General features: G+C 34.3%; 1 protein-coding gene across 1 annotated transcript in view; it reads right to left on the bottom strand.

Annotated features, from left to right (window-relative positions):
• LOC119251459 (collagen alpha-1(XIX) chain) overlaps nt 1-20016 on the bottom strand; it is a 268629-nt gene that overhangs the window by 119017 nt on the left and 129596 nt on the right. The window contains exons 14-15 of the mRNA XM_054698153.1: nt 15665-15718; nt 14053-14088 (exon numbers count right to left, since the gene is read on the bottom strand). Of these exons, the coding sequence (XP_054554128.1) occupies nt 14053-14088; nt 15665-15718 (90 nt within the window). The remainder of the gene's footprint in view (nt 1-14052; nt 14089-15664; nt 15719-20016) is intronic.

Here is a 20016-nt window from a genome sequence, read left to right as displayed (position 1 = left end):
TATAGAAAAAAGAAAGGTTGGATTTTCCTACTGTTCAGAATAGTAAAGAAAATGTCTCCCTTTAAGGTAAAGGGGCCAATTTCCTTCCATGTCATTATAAAAGATTTGGTTCCCTAAGCTTAGAGTTCCTGAATTATGACACCAACCACACTGCATGCGCAGTACTTCCTAGGTAACTCCTGAGGGTCGGAGGTAAAGGTAATCAATTTCTAATTTATTCTCTGGCTTAGAAGTTCCATGTGTTCTGCCAGGATCAATAAGACCATGGCAAGCTAAACAGTTACATTTCAAGTAGGAAAAATTTCAAACCTTTCATAGTTCCTGATACTGTCAAATCAAGTCCTTTCTTTATAATGCGAATATATCTGACTTAAATCAATTAATCCCTATGCTTAATTTTTATCTTTTTAAAATAATATGACAACAGACTGAAGAGAAGATAGAAATATTTTACTAAGGGGATAATTATAGTTGCCCACAAACATCATTTGAAAAATCAGGAGTAATAGAACTGCCATTGCTGAAAAATTTCAATATGGACAAGTCTTTCTGCTATAAGTTCATTAGTTCCAAAGAGAAGATATACCCTTTTGATGCTCAAGTCGGTGATTTTATAATTTTCAAAAGATATTTGTACTACAAGATTTAGTATTTACTTGGATATGTTCATCAGTGGAAAATATTTGTTTCCTTTACCTATGAAATAGTATTTAGTATCTACAGAGCAAAAAAAAGTCTCTAGGGATACAGTTGTATATAAAACAGCAAGGTTGCTGTCTGCAAGTAGGTTAGAATAGAGGTAAAAAAGAAATACTTCAGTTTACATTTAATAGTTTTCTTAAGATCTTCTTTAACATTTCTCAGCATTTACTTCTTAAGGCCTCTCGGTTCATTCTTATTGATATTTTTGCCACTGAATCTTAGCATAACAACATTAAGAACACTAGCTAAAAGTTACATAGCACTTACTAGGAACCAGTCATTGTTACAAACTTTTTAACATGTTAATTTAACCTTCAACAAGCACTGTGCATAGGAAATATTACTATTCCATTTTATAGATGATGAAACTGAGGCACAGAAAGCTCAAGTAATATGGTCAGGACCAAACCCAGGCAGTCTGAATACAGGGTCTATATTACTCCTAAGCTGCACTGCATGGGTATTTATTAATTTCAGTGGAATAGCTAATTGGAATGAATACATTTCTAATCCCTTTAGACAGTAATAATTTTTGAGTTCCACTTTATAGGTCAATATAAGGTTTCTACCAATATAAAGATTTCAATGCTTAAATAAAATGAAATAGAATTAAACTAATTTCTGTATAGATTTATGACTTAAATACATGTTTTCTGCATGTAATTTTTCAAAAGGTTTATTCATTTTATAATTTTCTAATGGCCTTTGAGTTATACCTTAATGTATTTTTCTAGATACTGAGTATCTTAACACGAAATAAAATAGCTCTTTCACAATGGTCCCAAATTGCCAATGTATAGCACTTTTAGGAAAGAAAGTTTTACTGTTGAGTTTTAAAATACATAATTTAGAATTTTGATGAAGATGATTTAAAATGTCTTATGAAACAGAATCAACTATAAACAGAAGGGCACAAGGAGCTATTCTTAAATCATTCATCTAATAAAAGATATATAAATCACCTTCCTGTCAAATGAGCTGATGGTAGGTTTTTCCAAAACATAAATCTTCTCTGAGGCTAAACATAAATCTTTCTAGGGCCTTAAGCATCAACTCCCCTATATTTCTGTACGGGGTTGATAAAAATAACTTTATAGTATGGAAACACCTTCTATTTTAATCACCTAATTCACTTGTGTAAGTATTTTGCCCACAAATAAATAATAGAATTGATTTTTAAACATATTTCAACTGCCTCCGTTTTACTGGCCCACAAGTACTCTAAAAATCTCAACATTGTGCTGTATCACCAGTTTCAGAAAAGTTAGTGATGAATTAAATATGAATTTATGCAACATTTTAGACTAACATATTAATTCATGTCCAGGCAACTCACTGAAGGAGCATATAAGTAACTTAGGTTTTGATATGTGAGGGATTTTAAATAAGCTTAAATTGAATTGTCTATTAAGTATTATGCTATAGTACATATATTTATGTATACACATATAAATATGTATAGTACATAGATGCTAACAGAACATTTATTTTAGTTAGAATAAAAAGAGAAATTATGCTGTGTGAACTTTCAACAAGAAACTTTCTATTTCACTTACCTAAAAAGGAAATGGTCATAGTTCCCTAAGAATTTTAGTAAGAAAACATTATTACCAGTTGAGTTTGTAGCGCAAATGTATTTAAAGTGAAGAGCTATATAAATGGTTTATAATTTGCATTCAAATAAATGAGTAGGTGAAGGAGGGAAGTAGGGAGGGAAGGAACCATATCACCAATTGAATAGAATGTTTTGTATCTTACAAACAATAATGTAGAAAAAGAATTATTTCAAGGCTTCCCTATGTTAATACTATGTGATCTCTTATAATTAGGGTCATCTGATCATTTGTGTGCCGTTTGATTTATAAATGATCATCTGAGATCTGAGATTTTCTTTCAATTGCTTATGTCATGGTAGTTTATAGGGTAAAATATGTGCTCCCTCTTTGCCTGATTTTCACTTAGGCTGGCTTTATCTGATCCCCAAGAACTGGCATTTAAAATATTATTTTGTAGGCATGTCTGAGACACTTCTGCTGTTGAGTGGCTTAACCTTTGCCTTCTGTGTAAACATTTGGTGCAATCCAGAATAGTATTTAATAATGCCCTAAAGGGATAGGGCCCAAGCAACATAGTCATTTGCCTGGGAACTAAGATTAGTGGGAATATTAGGTGAAACAACACTGTTTTTCCTTCCTTCACCTGTCTCTCCTGACATGAAATGCAAAGGCTAGAAGATTAAGGGGGCATTGGCCAAGTGCCTCATTTCAGAAATAGTCCCTGCCTTGCTTCTGAAGCCTCAGTTAGGGATTCTAAGAAAACTTTATCATAAAAACAGTAGTATATTATTTAGTTGAGGAGAATCTGGTAATAGCAAGGATACAGTATACAATGATTTTTAAGTTATATATAAAGAAACACATCAGTTATATAAGAATAAAATTTTAACAAGAAACAAAGAACTTGTACTTATTATACCTACATATTTAAATGTAAGGATTTATATACAGAGCTAATATAAAATATCATACAAATAAAATGAATAAACCATAAAATACTGACCATTAGTAGAGGGCTTTTTTAATGTCAAAATCTGTGACTTCAGAATGGCTTATCAGAATCTACCTCTAACATATATTTGCATTATGATCTTAGATCATACTTTGATCAAAGAAATTTGGATGTTACTATGATGGATAAGTTTTCCTAATTCAGTTAGATTTAACTCACGTAAGTAAATTCCTGCTATGCAAATTGTTAATATCAAAAATTCGTGTGTAACTTACTTTTTTCCCCTAACTTTATCTGAATACAATCGACAAATAAAAGTGTAAGGTTAAGGTGTACAACCTGATGATTTGCTATATAGCAAAACAGTTACCAGAATAAGGTTAGTAACCACCTCCATCAGCATATACATAAATACCTTTGTGTGTGTGTTTGTGTAGTGGTAATATTTAAGATCTAGTCTCTTAGCAACTTTTAAATATATACTTAAATATAATAGTAGTGTTAACTATAGTTACTATCCTGTACATTAGATCTTCAGAACTTACTCATCTTACAGTTAAGATTTCGTGCCCTTTGACTGGCATCTCCTCATTTTCCCTGCCCCAGGTTTCTTTTTTTGTACCCTACTACTGTCTATTACTTTGGCTTTTTAGATTCTACTTGCAAGTAAAAACATATGGTACTAATCTTTCTCCACCTCACTTGTTTCACTTAGCATAACACCCTTAAGTGCTATCCATGCTATTGCAAATGGCAGCATTTTCTTCTTTTATGTCTGAATAACTGGATACATATGCACATACCACATTTTTTTAATCCATTCATTTGTCAATGGACAATTTGGCTGTTTGTATGTCCTATTTGGTTATAACAAATAATGCTGCAATTAACATAGAAATAGAGATATTACTTTTAGATACTGATTTCATTTCCTTTGAATATACACCCAAAAGTGTGATTGCTGAATCACATGGTAGTTCTATTTTTAATTTTTTCCTTAGTAGGTTCGCAATTTATACCAGCAGTGCATATTGTTCCCTTTTCTGTATACTTTCTCATCAACACTGGTTATCTTTTTGATAACAGCCATCCTGTCAGGTTATGAAGTGGTGCCTAGTGATTTTGATTTGCATTTCCCTCACAACTCGGAAAATGCATATAGCTGTTGGAAATGTCTATTTATGTTCTTTGCCAGTTTTAAAGCGTGATTGTTATTATTTTGCTATAGAGTTATAAAAATTCATATATATTTTAGATATTAACCCTTATCAGATATTTGGCTTGCAAACATTTTCTCCCATTCTAGATTTGCTTTACATTTCATTGTTTCTTTTATTGTACAGAAGCTTTTCAGTTTGATGTAGTTCTAGTTACTTGTTTTATTACTTGTGCTTATGATCACAGCCAATCACTGCCAAGACCAATGAAAGAAGGTTTCTTTTAGGTGTTTCATAGTTTCACCTGCTACATTTACATATTTAATCCATTTTGAGTTAATTTTTGTGAAATGAGTTGATAATGGGTTGAATTTCTATTTGCATATGACTATATAGTTTTCCCCAAATCACTTATTGAAGAAACCGTCTCTTCTTCAATTGAGTATTCTTAGCTCCCTTGTCAAATATTAGTTGCATATGTTTATTCTGGGTTCCTGATTTTTTTTTACTGTGTTTGTGTGTATTTTTAGGATAGATCTATACTATTCTGAGTACTTTATCTTTGAAAGTGTGATGCCTCCTGCTTTGCATTTTCTTAGAAATGCATTGGTTATTCAGGGTTTTTTTGTGGTTCTATATGAATTTCAGGTTTTTTTTTTCTATTTCTGAGAAAAAAAGAAATTGGCATTTTTTAGGGAGTATGTAGACTCTTCAGATTACTCTGAACACTTTAACAACACAGTTCTTCTGATTCATGAATGTGGGCTATGCTGACATTTGTTTCTTCTTCAATTTCTTATAACAAAGTCTTACAGTTTACATTGTATAGATCTTTCACTTTCTTTTTTTTTTTTTTTAGATTTATTTATTTATGCATACAAGAGCCTGAGGTGTAGGCTAGAGATGTGGAGCGGTGAGAGGATTCACCAGAGACAGAGTGCGGAGCAGAACAGGCAGATCGACTGAAGTACACTGCCTAGGGGAGCAGTGGGTAAGACAGGAAAGAGGTCTATTGCACCATGTGTGTAGCTTCCTGGCCAGGCATCAAACTTGTGCTTCAGTGGTTGCTGATAGCTTCATAATGTTGACAATTAACACCTAGCACCAGCAGGGAGGCCCAATATTTCACTTTCTTGGTAAATTCATTCTTAAAATTGTATTGGCTATTGAGAATTGGTTTGTTTTCTTTATTTAGTTTTCAGTTATTTCATTGTTAGTTTAAAGAAACACCATTGATTTTTATTTATTGATTTTTGTATCTTGCAGTTTTACTGAATCTATTAGTTCTAACAGATTTTATTGTGTGTAGTCTTTAGGATTTTCTATATAAGTGTTTATTAACTGCAGTTGGGGACAAATTTACTTATTCTTTCCAATTTGTATACCTATTATTTTTCTTGCCTAATGCTGTGACTATCCAGTAGTATGTTGAATTGGAGTGGTAAGAGTGGGCACCCTTGTCTTTTACATGATCTTAGAGGAGAGCATTCAACTTTCCACCACTGAATATAAACTTAGCTATTGATTTTTCACAAATGGTATTTATCATGTTGAGCTATGTTCTTTTTGTACCCAATTTGGTGAGTGTTTTAATAGTGAAAAATTTTTGGATTTTGACAGCTGACTGCTTTTCATGCATCTATTGAGATGTTTTTTATCTTTCATTCTTTCAATGTAGTATATCATATTTGCTGATTTGTGTATGTTGAACTATCCTTGTATTTCAGGGATAAATCCCACTTGATCACAGTATATAATACTTTCACTGTGATGACAATTTCAGTTTATTCATATTTTGCAAGGAATTTTTACACTTATATTCATCAGGGATATTGGTCTATAATTTTCTTTTCTTGAGGTGCCTTTATGTAGCTTTGGTATCAGGGTAATTCTGGCATCCGATTATGAATTTGGGAGTGCTCCCCCAACTTCAGTTTGTTGGAAGAGTTTGAGAAGGGTTAGCATTAATTCTTCTGTTCAGTAGAATTCACCAGTGTAACCATCTCTTCTGATATGATTGTTCTGTTCAGATTTTCTGTTTCTTCAAGACTCAGTCTTGGGTAGTTGTACAATTCTAGGAATTTATCCATTTCTCCTAGACCTTTCAATTTGTCAGCAAATAATTGCTCATACACTATGTAAAATTAATTTTCTGTTCAAGATAAAACTCCTGGTAAACTATAAACAGAAGTAAATTTTCTTTAACTCAATTAAAAAACAAACAAAATACAGCTAGTTCATTCTAAATGTAAAATTTACAGCACTACGTGGAAAAGGGCCAACACCATTATCTTCTCAAGCAAGATTCTTTAACACCCATTAAACAAACAAATTCTGAAAGGATTAAATGATTCTAAATGGATTAACGACTTGGATGTAAGACCCGAGACTATAAAATAAATATTATAAAAAAGGCAATATGCTCCTCAACATCAATCTTTGTGATGTCTTTGGTGATTCGATTCTAATGTGAAAGGAAATAAAAGCAAAATAAACGAATAGGACTATTCCAAATTAGAAAGTTTCTGAAGAGTAAAAGAAATTATCATCAAAATGAAAAGGCATCTAATTGAATTATAAGTTATTTACATATCAAACACCTGACAAGGTGTTATTACCTGAAATAAAGAACTCATAAAATTCAACAACAAAAAAAATGGGATGGCTGAGAATCTGAAGATACTTTTCTAAAGAAGACATATATTATAAATGGCCAACAGACACAAGAAAACATATTCATAATCTCTTACTATTAGGGAAATGCAAGTCAAAAACACAGTGAGATTTTGTTATCTCCCACCTGTGAGAATGGCTCTTATACCAAAGGCAAGATAATTCCATGAGTGAAATTATTGATATATGCATATCTTAAAATAAAGGCTTAGGTTTTGGAGTCAAACAGGTGCTTTGGGCTAGATATTTAATTTTAAGCCTCAGGCTCCTCATCTACTATGTGGTAATAATTTTCCATTTTACAGGGTTGTTTATGGAGTAACTAGGTAACACAGTAGGTATTTGGTAAAGATTTGCCATTTATTATTGCTATTGTTGTTATGTAGGATAAAATAAAAACTGTTTTTAAACAATGCTTATCAGTTTGATATATATAAAAAAGATTAGGAAAGAAGGATTAATTAATTAGCTTACATCTGGTAAAAAGGATCTCATGTTTCTTTCTTTAGAACATTAAAATTACACGTATTTTAAGTTAGTATAATAGCTTACTGTGTTTACACAATAGCTTAATTCAGTAATAAACTGAACAGTAAATTTAGTATCATCCAAAAAGAGGCTGAAAAGAAACCAAAATGATTTGATTAATTTTTAAAAATTTTCAACCATCTGTGTCTGTTGAAAATATGCCTAACAAGAGCTAGGGGTTATGGTGTTTATGGTAGCTGGCACATTTTCTTTCTTCTGTTTTTTTCCTCTCTTATTTTTTTATTTTAGGAGTCAACCACATTCTTACCCTTTGAGAAAGAGAGGATACTTCATTCTTCTAAGCATAACTCCAGAGGACACAGTTTAAAAAAAAAAAAAAATCAAGGAGGATTTTTTTTTTTGAATGGGTGAATGGCTATTTTTTTGAGGAAGATTTTTATACACTTTTTTATAAACTACTTTCCATATATCTCGCCTAAAGATTCACAAACTTAAATAAAAAGCAGCCATGTTAGTGGGGTCGGGCACACTTGGCTCATGCTCTTGGCCAGACAGGTTTGGTCTCAGCCGGACATTTGGGATTCTAGGTCGGCGGAATGGGTAGGACACATTTAAGAATTTATCTCCCTCTTTTCTTCCTGAGTTGTACATTTCCTCATTCCCCTTCCCTTGTAAATAAACCTTTTGTTAACCTTTAAAAAATAAAAAAAAAAATAAAAATAAAAAAGATTCACAAACTTGTTTTTGAGGTTATTCCCTAATCTTTTGTTTTTTTTTGACAGCTATATATTTTTTTATTTTACTATTTTTTATTTTTTTTTATTTTTTACATCATTGTTCATTTTTAAATAATATTTGCTTCTCCCCACCCCCTCAGGTGTAGTCCCCATAGAGATTCTTTCACCAATGCACCCGTGCACCATCACCGCAGTCCCCTGTGCTCCTCCCTCTCTCCCTCTGATCCCTTTTATAGCAGGAATATTGGGGAACCAAATAAGACACCAGTGTAAAAAAATAGCAACAGTACAAAAGACAACAAAGCAAAAACAGACAATTATAAATCAGAGACATCCTGCAGGGGAGGAGGAGAGAGGGATCCCTAATCTTTTGTTATTAGAACAATCTAAAAAGGCTATAAGAAAAAGGAAGTAATCGGGAAGATTTTTGAATTTATGATTGTCATATAAAAGTTATTTAATTTTTTCCAAGTCCAGTGGACTGATAGAATCCTTAAAGGCTAAAGGGTCTAAGTGACAATTAAAGGCACACTTATATTCTAAATCTCTATGAAATCTATACAGGCCCCAAATTTTCTTCTTTCCTTCTTTCCCTGCCCTCCCTCCCTTATTTGTTTCTTCCTTTCTTCTTTCTCCTCCTCTTTCTCCTTTTCTTTTCTTTTCTTTTTAGATCTTCTTCCCCACTGAGGCAATCACTTTGAGGGGCTTCCCATGTGCTCTATGAATAGGATTCAAAAGCTATCAAAGAGATTCAATTGTGGTAGCTTCAATGGGATCTCATTTCTTTAAGAAATGAAGGAGGCGCCTCCCTGGTGGCGCAGCGGTTGAGCGCTGGGTTGCAAAGCTGCCCGCAGCCTCTGCAGGGCCGGTTCCATCCCTGGCTGCTCCCCGGCCACCGGAGGAGGGTCCCACATGCCCGCTGCTCCCCTCAGCAGTGTACTTCGGTCCTTCTGCCTGCTCTGCAACCCGCTCTGGCTCTGGTGAATTCTCTCACCCTCCCGCGCTTCTGACTGTACCCAGTGCTTGTATAAATAAATAAATAAATAAATAAATAAATAAATAAATAAATCTTTGAAAAGAAAAAAGAAAAATAAATGAAGGAGTTTACTGTGCACAGCTTTTGTAAACTGCAGCATCATTTTGGTTGCTGTTTTCACTAAGAAGTTTCCTGGTTTCTGAATACTGAAGAGCAGGGAGGTAGTGGTGACTGGTGTTAAGAACACTTCAAGGTGGTAGTGGTAGGAAAGGAAGGTAAAATAAAATATAAGAACAGATGAGGTTTGAATGAATTGGTGAAGTGGTCCTAGGACTCTGGTCTGTGTTTTATACCATTTCCTTCACCTTTCCTTATTTCTTTTACACTTGGACTCTCTTACTCCTTACCCATCTCCTGTACTGAGACTCAATTGTATACAACCAGTTATAAGAAAGTATAAATAAGAAACAATGTAGCTTTCAAGGAAAAGAGGTAGAGAATTTTATTTTTTAATGAAATGATTTTACGTGATTTTAAAATAAAAGCCAAAGCATGATGCTCCAAGGGGGGGGGGCAATAAAATGATAGCATTAACACTATCCTACACAAAAATGTTTTCTATCAAAAAGGACTGGATCCACATCAATCAACTTAATATCTGAGTGTGCTCAATTAGTATTTATACATCCCAATTTCATATCATGTAAAATAGAAATGAAAGTTAAATATGGTATGTATGATTTAGAGGGGGAAGAGTAGTCACTATTGTTGCCTTATTTCTTCTAGCAGTTCAACTCAATACGCCAGGACAAACTTTGGAATTCTATTGTATCTACTGGTATTAGTTGTGTTTGTGGTCCTGCTTAATGAAGGACTGTTAGTAGACTACAAACGTGGAGATGAAAATTCATCCTCCATAACTGAGTGATCAGGATACTAAAGTAGCACCAAATCACAGGTATTAATGCAAATCATTGGTATTAATGGAGAGTTTGGCATTTTCTGGAAGCTCCCCAGAGTTACCAGGTTGATTGTTTTTGTAACAAACACTGGTATAATGAGTAATTCTAAAATATTTGCTTAAAATCTGAGAGGGGAAGCTGTGGAGATAAATATTTGATTCACTTTCAGAGCATTAGTTTTCAAACAGAGCTGCTCAGTGGAATTGCTTGGAAAAAATTAAAATGACTATTGCCTAAGTCCTACTGCAGAGATTCTGACTATATTGGTATATGGTGCATTCTGGGGATTGAATTTTTTAAAACTCAGACAATTCTAATGTGCAGTTCAGATGGAGATCCACTCATCTGTGGACCCAGGCAGTGAATCTGCACTACAGCTGAAAATTGGGTGCTGAGCCCTTGTGACTTACAGGACAGACCGAGGACCAGTAGCATCTACATCCTCTCATTAGGAATGTAGGCTCTCCAGCCCTCATCTCAGACTTAGGTAATAAACGATGCATTTGAAAAAGATTCCTGAATGTTCCTATGCATACTGAATTTTGAGAAGCATTAAGGCAACTGCACCCCCAGAAGTTCTTGAATCTTTGGGTTAAGGCTGTAATTAAAAGTTCCTTTCTAGCCCTGATCTGCTCCACTTAGCCCACAAGCTTCAATCTCAATTGAGTTTTACTAGTATGTCTCCCTAATGGAAAGACCTGTTTCTTTGTTATCATACATAAGTTGGATTCCAGATGAATATAAGACTTTATTTATTTTTTTTAAGTCTTCAATACTGGGTTTATTATGAAACATGTGATAAGTTTTCCAAGTTGCACATTTCATAAAACAGAATTTGCTCCTATGCACACAGTAGAACTCTGAGAACTGAGAAGAAAAGAAACAGAATGACAACTTTGAATTTCTCTGTGTGAAAAAGACACACAGAGAATCAAGGTAGCACTCCTTGGTGTCACGTGGGAATGATTCGGTTTTCCATGTAGCTTATATTTGTGTCTTTAAATAGGAAAAAATTGGCTTGAACATTAAGCCTATCATGAGTTTTGATGGCAACATTTTGATATATTTTTGAGATTTATATTTATCAAGGTAATGTGATGACACTATATGTCTCAGTTGTGCATCAGTGAAAATCAACATGTGTATATACACCCCATGAAGTTCACCAGTAAAGTTCAATGCTATCCTTTAGCCTATGGTAATCAGTCACAAAATATGTGTTTCTCTAATAGCTAAGATTTGGAAACAACCCAAATGCCCAAAAATAGATGACTAGATCAAGAAGATGTGGTACATATACACCATGGAATATTACTCAGCATTCAAAAAAGATAAACACATGCAGTTTGCAGCAACATGGATGGAGCTGGAAGAGATCATGCTCAGAGCAATAAGCCAGAAAGAAAAAGAAAAATACCAGATGGTCTCACTCATAGCAGGAATCTAGAAAACTTAAATAAGGGACCAGGAAAAAGAATAACTATAAGAAAGAAAATATCAAAATCAACAAATAACTATTAACAAGAGACTCTCTATGGGGGGTGGGGGGTGGGGAAAGGAGGGCTTGGGGTAAAAATAAGGGGGTTGTAATTGTAAGGGGAATATAAAAATAAAATTTAAATTAAAAAAACAAAAGAAAAGAAAATAGAATATAAGAAAAAGAGTATTTAGAAGATGGAAATATAGAATATTTCAAATATAGAAGAAAACTTGGGGGAAATAAGTGGAACGCACTCACACTTCTGTAAGCATGTTTTGCAGATTAACATATAGGCCAGTTGTGAAGGTGTTATATAATGATACTACAGTGTATTTCTATTAATAATACCCCTCACTTTATTTAAAAAGATTGAATGCAAGACTTAAAAAAAAAAAAAATCTAGGACCTCCCCTGGTGGCGCAGCAGTTGAGCACTGGACTGCGAGGCTGCCTGCAGCCTCTGCAGTGCCGGTTCGTTCCCCAGCTGCCGGCGAGGGTCCCACCAAAAAAAAAAAATAAATAAATAAAAAATAAAAATCTAAAAGAAATTTCCAAGCAGGAAAAAAGTGTCCATAAGCAGTTGTTTCTAACTCCAGTTGCATATTTAGAGCTACTGGGGACTTTAAAAATACGTGTCACATCTATGAATTCTGATTTTGATTTTGGGAGGTGGAATTCCAGCATTGGTGTTTTTTAAAGCTCTCAATGCAGTTAGTGTACAGCTGGCTTTGAGAACTACTTATCTACATTAATAAAGCAATGGCAAGAAAATAAATAGAAACACCAATATTAATATCTGACTTTATAAAGCAAAACATTTCATATCATCATGTTTTTGCCTTGTCAAATTTTCAGGTAAGTATAAAAATTAGCTTGTGTTCCCTCAGGGCCTGCCAACTGAAGAGTGGAAAGAGACACCATCAGGTGCTAGTTGTCAAGTAGACATCGGCTTTCATTTAAAACCCACAAAAAAACCATGCTATTCAATACCATTTTCTAACCTAGGGACCAAAATTGCATTTCAGTTGAAATGCTGGTCTTTGAAAATGAGTTGGTCTTCAAAAACAAGTTGAAAATGACTAAGACGTCGGATAACTAAATGGGTATTAAGCATATAACTTGACTGAAGAAAAACAGGCATGAGCAGAATTAGCTCTAAATTGCTGCCAAAGAATTTATAAAATAAATCCACAAAGTATAAAAATTGAATAATATGTAGTTAAAAACTCCTGTCAAATAAATTGCTTTTATTTCTATCTTAAAAACAAGAGCTCAAAGTACAGATTTTTATTGCAAATTAAATTGGTTGTTCCTAAGTAAGTCATCTTCTGTTTGGTTCCTTAGGGTTTTTATCTATTTATAAATACTTGTTCTTTAAGTAAGCACTGGAAATATAATTTGTGTAAGTTTTTATTAATGTATTGCTCAGGAAGGGATTTTCAAGTACAAAGATAAAAAAAAAAAATGTTATCAAAGCCATACAACGCTCTTTGGAAGAGCTTTAGCCAGATGCTAGAAGATTTCTTTAAACCTGACCTTGTATGATGAGGACTGGTTTTTGAAAACTGATGATTTTCATTCTTAATTTATGTCATTAGGTACTATCAACATAAAATTCTAGCGATCACAGGCTATAAATGATCTTATTTTTAAAAACTTTTCTCTTTTCCATTAGGCATACAGTCTTTCTTAGGCCAAAATTTTTAAGTTAAATAAGAATCTTTAATGATCTATGAAGAAAATCTATAGCAGTAAATTGTATTTAAATATAAAAGCTTTATATACTTATGATTAAATGTTAAATAAATGATGAGAACAACCTCATATTATGTCTATATTATAAACCTTTCTCATAAATCTATTGTTGAAATACTGCCATTTTATCAAATGTTAAAAGCAAATCACCTAGGAAAAAATTAATCATCTTGGACAAGTTTGGGGTATTTAACAATCAGTTTAAATAGGTCATTGTTTTTTTACCCACTGGGTGATTATAGTTTATTTTGTTCTTTTACAGCTGTTGGAGTAAGCAGAACTATCTTTACTTCCACTAATTTAAATGTCATGTTAAGAATGCATAATCAAACATTTAAGAGGCAAAATTATGAGGCATCTTGAGGGTAGAGAAAATTGCACAGAATAGGTAATGCTTCCAGTCTCTTCTGGAAACTACCTATGTTACCGCAGGTTAAATATTTCAGTGTCAGGCAGAAACCCTACCCTTAAAATCTGGAGGTTTGACTACATCTGCTCTGAGTTGACTTTCGATTCTCAAAACACCTATGGATTTTGTCATGGTATAGTGTGAAATACAAAAAAGTCTAGGATAATGTATTTCAATTTTGAATTTTGATTTCGAGGATACTCACAGTTAGGGATGGTGGTCCTGGAGGTCCCACATCTCCCTAAAACAGATAAAAGAAAAGTTACAGTTATCTATTGTTCTTTTTTAACATTTTATTTATAAATTTTCTTAATGGATAGAAGCAATATCTAAAAAAATCTGAAAGGAAAGAAAAATAAAATTTCTTCTTGATAAAACCTTATGTATAGTAAAAAATTCACTGTGATTTTTTTAACTCTCATGATATAAATATTATCTTACCACCAAACTTTGTGCAATAACAGAGCTTGTTTTGAAAGCTAAATAATCTAATTTTTCTGTTCTTTTGTCTATTAATCCAAAATTAGAAAGAATATCTCTTCAACTGTGGGTATTTGCTAATGGAGCAGCTGGGAAGTGTCATAACAACAAATAATTTTTCTGACTAAGTTAGTATGAGGATCAGCAAAAATAACAAGTGGATTTCCCCACTTCATGCCTCCCAGCTGCAAGAAGCAGTCCCATGCCTCTTCTAAAGCTCTGTTGAATTGGCATTGCACTTCCTATCCTGTAAAAGGCAATGTTAAATACTAACATTGCCCTGCTGACCCATGTGAATATAAATCACCAGGTAGATATATTGAGAAACTGTTCAAAACCTTTTTAAAGTGCGCCATCTGAAAGTTCAGTTTTCTAATTTATATAACATCTATATTCTTTATTGTATCAGGCATCCTATTTATTCATACACACTGTGAGCCATTAATGCCAGGCATCATTGCTCTGACCCTTGTTTAAGTAGACATTACAAAGGTCATATTCTGTGGGGTTTGGGCACTGAGATGTTGAATTCTCCCATGGAGACTCTCTCTATAACTTTCTCTTTTCTCATCTAATATAATCACCTCAAAAGTTAAGACTTAGTATTTGTAATCATTATTTTTTGGAACAATTGAATAAAAATAACCAATAGTTGTTACAGAACATTGATGTAACTTCAATCAGTCATTAAAGATTGACTTACGAGATCAATTTTAACATAGAGGTAAATATTGAAGATAAACAAGGATTTCTTAATGTGCTAAGAACAGAGAACAAAATATATTACAAAATACCCCCACATACAATTCTCATCAAGTTGGGATCATCCAAAGACCTTATTCAAAATGATTCTTGATTTAACCACGTCTTAAGTCTCTTTTCAAGGTCACTACCATTATGCCATTATGAACAGCACATGAGAAAAAGTGGCAGGAAATGGAGCATTCAAAGAATAAGATACAAAATTAGCCTTCTTTCCCTCAAAGGCCACCTGCTTCACCACTACAGTAGCTGCTCAGTGCTATTGGCAAAATTTCCCCCTACAAGACACAGAAGCCAATTTGGTGATGGAATACCGAATGCTGTTAAGCGAGGGAGAGAAAAGGAAAATTTTATAAATACAAATCAATGTCAACCAGCAATGGTGCATTTAGTCTCTTTAAACTAATTAAAGGAACTGAAAGGCTTTTCTCTTTCAGATTTTTTCAACATAACAGCCTTTGGTTAATGTTAACAAAATCAACTTTTGGCAGTTAACCAGTATCAATGAAAAGTCATTGCAAGGTTCCCAGGTCTTTCTTAAGAAAATATAGCACTTTCTTGGGTGAATACAATACCTTTTCTCCTTTTGGGCCAGGTAGACCACGAGGACCCAAATCACCTTTCAAACCCTGTACAAAGAAGACAATCAATGTGATTTCTATACACAATTCACAGAAAGCTTCCATTTCTAACAAGTCATTAGTGACAAAATAAATTATAATTGACTGCACTCCCGAATCCCATTCTTCAGTGTGTACTATAGAGAGAAACAGAGACAACTGGCACTAAAATGATAAGCAACATCTGCGCAGTGGTGGGTACAGATACATTAAATCAGCGCGAGTCCTTGATACTGCATATTTGTGCAACTTTGCTTCCTGCTAAAATTACATTAATTCACCATCTGGGAGAACATCATTTAGTCTATATGAGCTTTTAAGTATCCACTTTGGATTAAATTTGTGGATGTTGTAAATATCTCTGATTTAGCATTGATTTGGCCTTTATAAAGCTTGCCAAAAACTCAAGAGTTAAATCAAAAACATTTTTACGCCTTTATCAAGAAATGTAATTGTGGAGGGAAAAGGAAAGCAGGATGTATTCTATTCCTTTCACTCACAAAGTTAGACTTAAAATGTAACTTCTTTCTTGTTTTAAATTATATTTTAGTTCTCTCCCTTTTTAAAACCTCAATTTATAAAGCTATCAAATGAAACTTTAAGATACAGACAACATATCAGATAAAGATATTCATAAATCTTCTGGTCTCTTGGGAGTTTTAATGGGTATCTGTTTGATCTGACTCAGAAATGACAGCTTTCAGGAAGACTTCGATAGATTTCACTGGAGGAGATCAGTTCAACAGCTGAAGGCATTCACAGTGTAAATAGAAAAAGAGTAAGACAGACACATCCTGACTGTGTGGTAAATAGGAAAAATATCTTCCTTTGTCCTTAACACATGTGAGGGTAGAAGAACAATAATGGAAAATAGAAATATTCTGAAGCTACATAAAGCATGGTAAATCTAGGTGTCTCACTGTTCATAGCTGAGAGATCCAGCTATTACTGCACTGACATTTTGAAATGAATAAACAATGCCAAATGCCATCACCTATAGCTATTTTCTATGGAAGTCAATGACGAATTTAAAGGAAACAATGAAAACTGAAGACTTCATCCTGTGGCAGAGAGTATGTGAAAACTATAATCTTATGTTTTAAAGGGTAACAATTTAATGAACGTAAACAGAATTCTAATTGACAAAAAAAAAACTTTGCAGTTTCATAAACCTCTATTTGAAGAAAACTCATAGCTATGTTTCTTTCATCATTACCAGGAGTATTTATAGAAAAAGGATGACTGAAAATTTAAATCATCCTTGAGATTTAATACTTTCATATTATTGGAAATATCTATTCCTATCCAAATCAAGCCACACAAACTCTGTTTATACGTGACTCTGGTGTAAACTTGATACCAACGTATTTTGAAAACTTGAGGAGAGAAAAATTCCATTTCTGCATAGAAATTTGCCAATAGTTCATTCATTTACTCATTGTTTTATTCAGTAGACATTTACTGTATCCCTCTTTTAGCCTTTAGCCTTGCACATATAGTTTTCGAGTACTTGGAATAAGACAAGTCTAAATTGAGATATGCTGTGAGTGTAAAATATTACTGGGCTTTTGGTATTTAATATAAGAAGAAATGTAAAAAGTCGTGTTAATAATTTTTATTGATTACATATTGAAATTTTTACATTTTGGATATATTGGTTTAAATAAAACATTATTAAAATTAGCTTTATATTATTTTTTTACTTTTCTTAATGTGGCCACTAGAGAATGTAATACATTTACATTTGTCTTAAAATTATTACATTTATGAATATATAATAAGTACAATATAACATTTTCTATTGGATAGTGATATTTAGAAATATAAAAAAACAAGAAGTTGAAAAAGACTCTCATTGACCTAATTTTAGTCAGATCCTTCTTGATTAGTTCTCAATGCTGGCCCCTGTCCTATGTTAGCAAGAATCATGTTAGGTCAGTTTTGAGATACTCCCCCACCATTGATATGTGATCAGTTTTCTCATTCCTCACATTTGATATATAATAAGTCTTTGCCCTGCCTTTAGCAAGCATCCTGTTAAGTCAATTAATCAGGAATCCTCCTATCCTTGAAGTCCCTCTCTCAGTAATTTTCCATTCACTGACCCCATACCTCTGCTGGCTCGAATCCCCATCTGTACTTATAATCTTTCTCCCCTATTGAAATATCCCTACTGAAGAAAGGGAAGAGCACAAGAGACTGTGGTAATGGTTCACAGGTGACTTTGTGGTAGGAATTTTATGGGACCTACACCTGAGAGGAGAAAGCAAACTGTACAAAAATTAATAACAATGTAAAATACATAATAACAAGGAAATATCCCTATTGCAAAAGTCTTACCTAAAAAGTCTTCTTTACCAGACCTCCTCTGGTGGCGCAAGCGGTTCAGCACCGTGCTGTGAAGCTGTCAACAGCCTCTGCAGCGCCGGTTCAATCCCCGCCAGCCAGTGAGGGTCCCACATGGTGCAGCAGACCTCCCCTGTCGCGCCCTCTGCTCCCCTCAGCAGTGTATTTCATTAGTCTGCCCATTCTGTTCCCTGCTCTGTCTCTGGTGAATCCTCTCACACTCCTGCGCATCTGGCCTGTACCCTGGTTCTTGTATAAAATAAATAAATAAATCTTAAAAAAAAAAAAGGCTTCTTTATCATTTTAACAAGTGCCAGAATAATTTTTTCCTTAACAAAATCAAGATTTCTGTCCTCATGGAACTCATGAGAGGGTAGTGACTAACAATAAACAGGTCAATAGGCTGAAGCTGCCAGAGTGGAGGGGAGCCAGCTGCTAGCTCAGTTGGGGTAGTCAGAAGCAGATTCTGTGTGAAGGTGACATTCCTTGTTTCAAAGGATACAACCATACAACAATCCTATCCTGGGAAATATAACTGGGGGTAGAAGGTACAGCAACAAGAAAAGCAGCAAGGTGAAAGGAGTGTCATGATCAGGCAAGTGAGGGCCAGACTGAATCCAGGTCAGCCATGGTCATGGCACACAGAGAACTGCAGGCTGTGGTGAGGAGGGTGGGTTTTGTTCTAAGTGCAGGAGAAACCATTTAATTGTTTTAAGCAGAAAGATGCCATGACGTGAGTGTGTTTTGTTTTGTTTTAATCACATTGGCTACAAAGACACAATAGACTATAGGTAGCAAGAGTGGAAGCAGAAAAAGAACTATCACAACTTCCCAAGCAAGAGATCAGGATGGCTGGGACAGGTTTGTGACAGTGGCACTACTGGGAGGCAGTATTTGTATATTTTCCAGAAGAGGGAGCAGACAAAAAGAGGTATCAAGGTCAACTGGTAGATGGCTTAAATAACTGACTAGGGGGTTGTGCCATTAATAAGCTGAGAAATTTATTAAAGAGAGGTTTTTGCTCTTCCAGTTGTTGTAATATTAAACAGAGAAAGGATAAACATGAGGAAAGAAATGGCTGAGAAAGACAAGTATCCATTTATTCAACAAATATAACTGAACATCTACAAACCTACAAGACTAAGCTCTATCTTCCTTTGAACATACGACTATGAAACTATTTTTTTTTAAAGATTTATTTATTTATACAAGCACTGGGTACAGTCAGAAGCACAGGAGGGTGAGAGAATTCACCAGAGCCAGAGCGGGGAGCAGAGCAGGCAGAAGGACCTAAGTACACTGCTGAGGGGAGCAGCGGGCGGCAGGAGAGGTCTGCCTGCCATGTGGGACCCTCCTCTGGTGGCCTGGGAGCAGCCGGGGATTGAACCGGCGCTGCAGAGGCTGCAGGCAGCTTCACAACCCAGCGCTCAACCGCTGCGCCAACCAGGGAGGCCTGAAACTATTTTTTTAATGGAAAGAAATATTCAACAGTACATTCAGGAAAATGTGGCATGGAATTACATTTAGTAAGTTACATTGGTGTTTAAGTTATTACACTGATTAATGATCTTCACCTATGTTACAGGTTAAAAATTATTTTAAAGTATAAAATAATGAATTAAATATTTTTCAATATTCTTCCTGACAAACGAACCCTAATTTCAACTTTCTAGGGAGGGGATTCATTGGCAGTTGTGTCAGCTAACTCTCCCTGGTTCGATCAACTCTGGTCAGGAAGTGGGTAGGGAAAAATATAACCGATTGCAAGTTGAAGTGACTACTGAGGATGATTACATAAGTATATGGCAGGTGGGAAGAGATCACTTCCCTGAGATGCCTTATTTTCCAAAGTGTTCAAGGCTTCAGAGATATGGAGTTCAGGCCAGGTGGAAAAGGAAGGGCATTTTACACATAGACTTAGTTAAATTACTTAAGCTTTCCCGTAATGTAGGTATAATTAA

Source organism: Talpa occidentalis, unplaced genomic scaffold (assembly GCF_014898055.3).
Source record: "Talpa occidentalis isolate TD23 unplaced genomic scaffold, MPIMG_talOcc4v2.1 talOcc4.2, whole genome shotgun sequence".
Lineage (NCBI taxonomy): Eukaryota > Metazoa > Chordata > Mammalia > Eulipotyphla > Talpidae > Talpa > Talpa occidentalis.
Note: the sequence above shows the minus strand (reverse complement) of the source record. Positions and strands in the feature narration are given on the sequence as shown.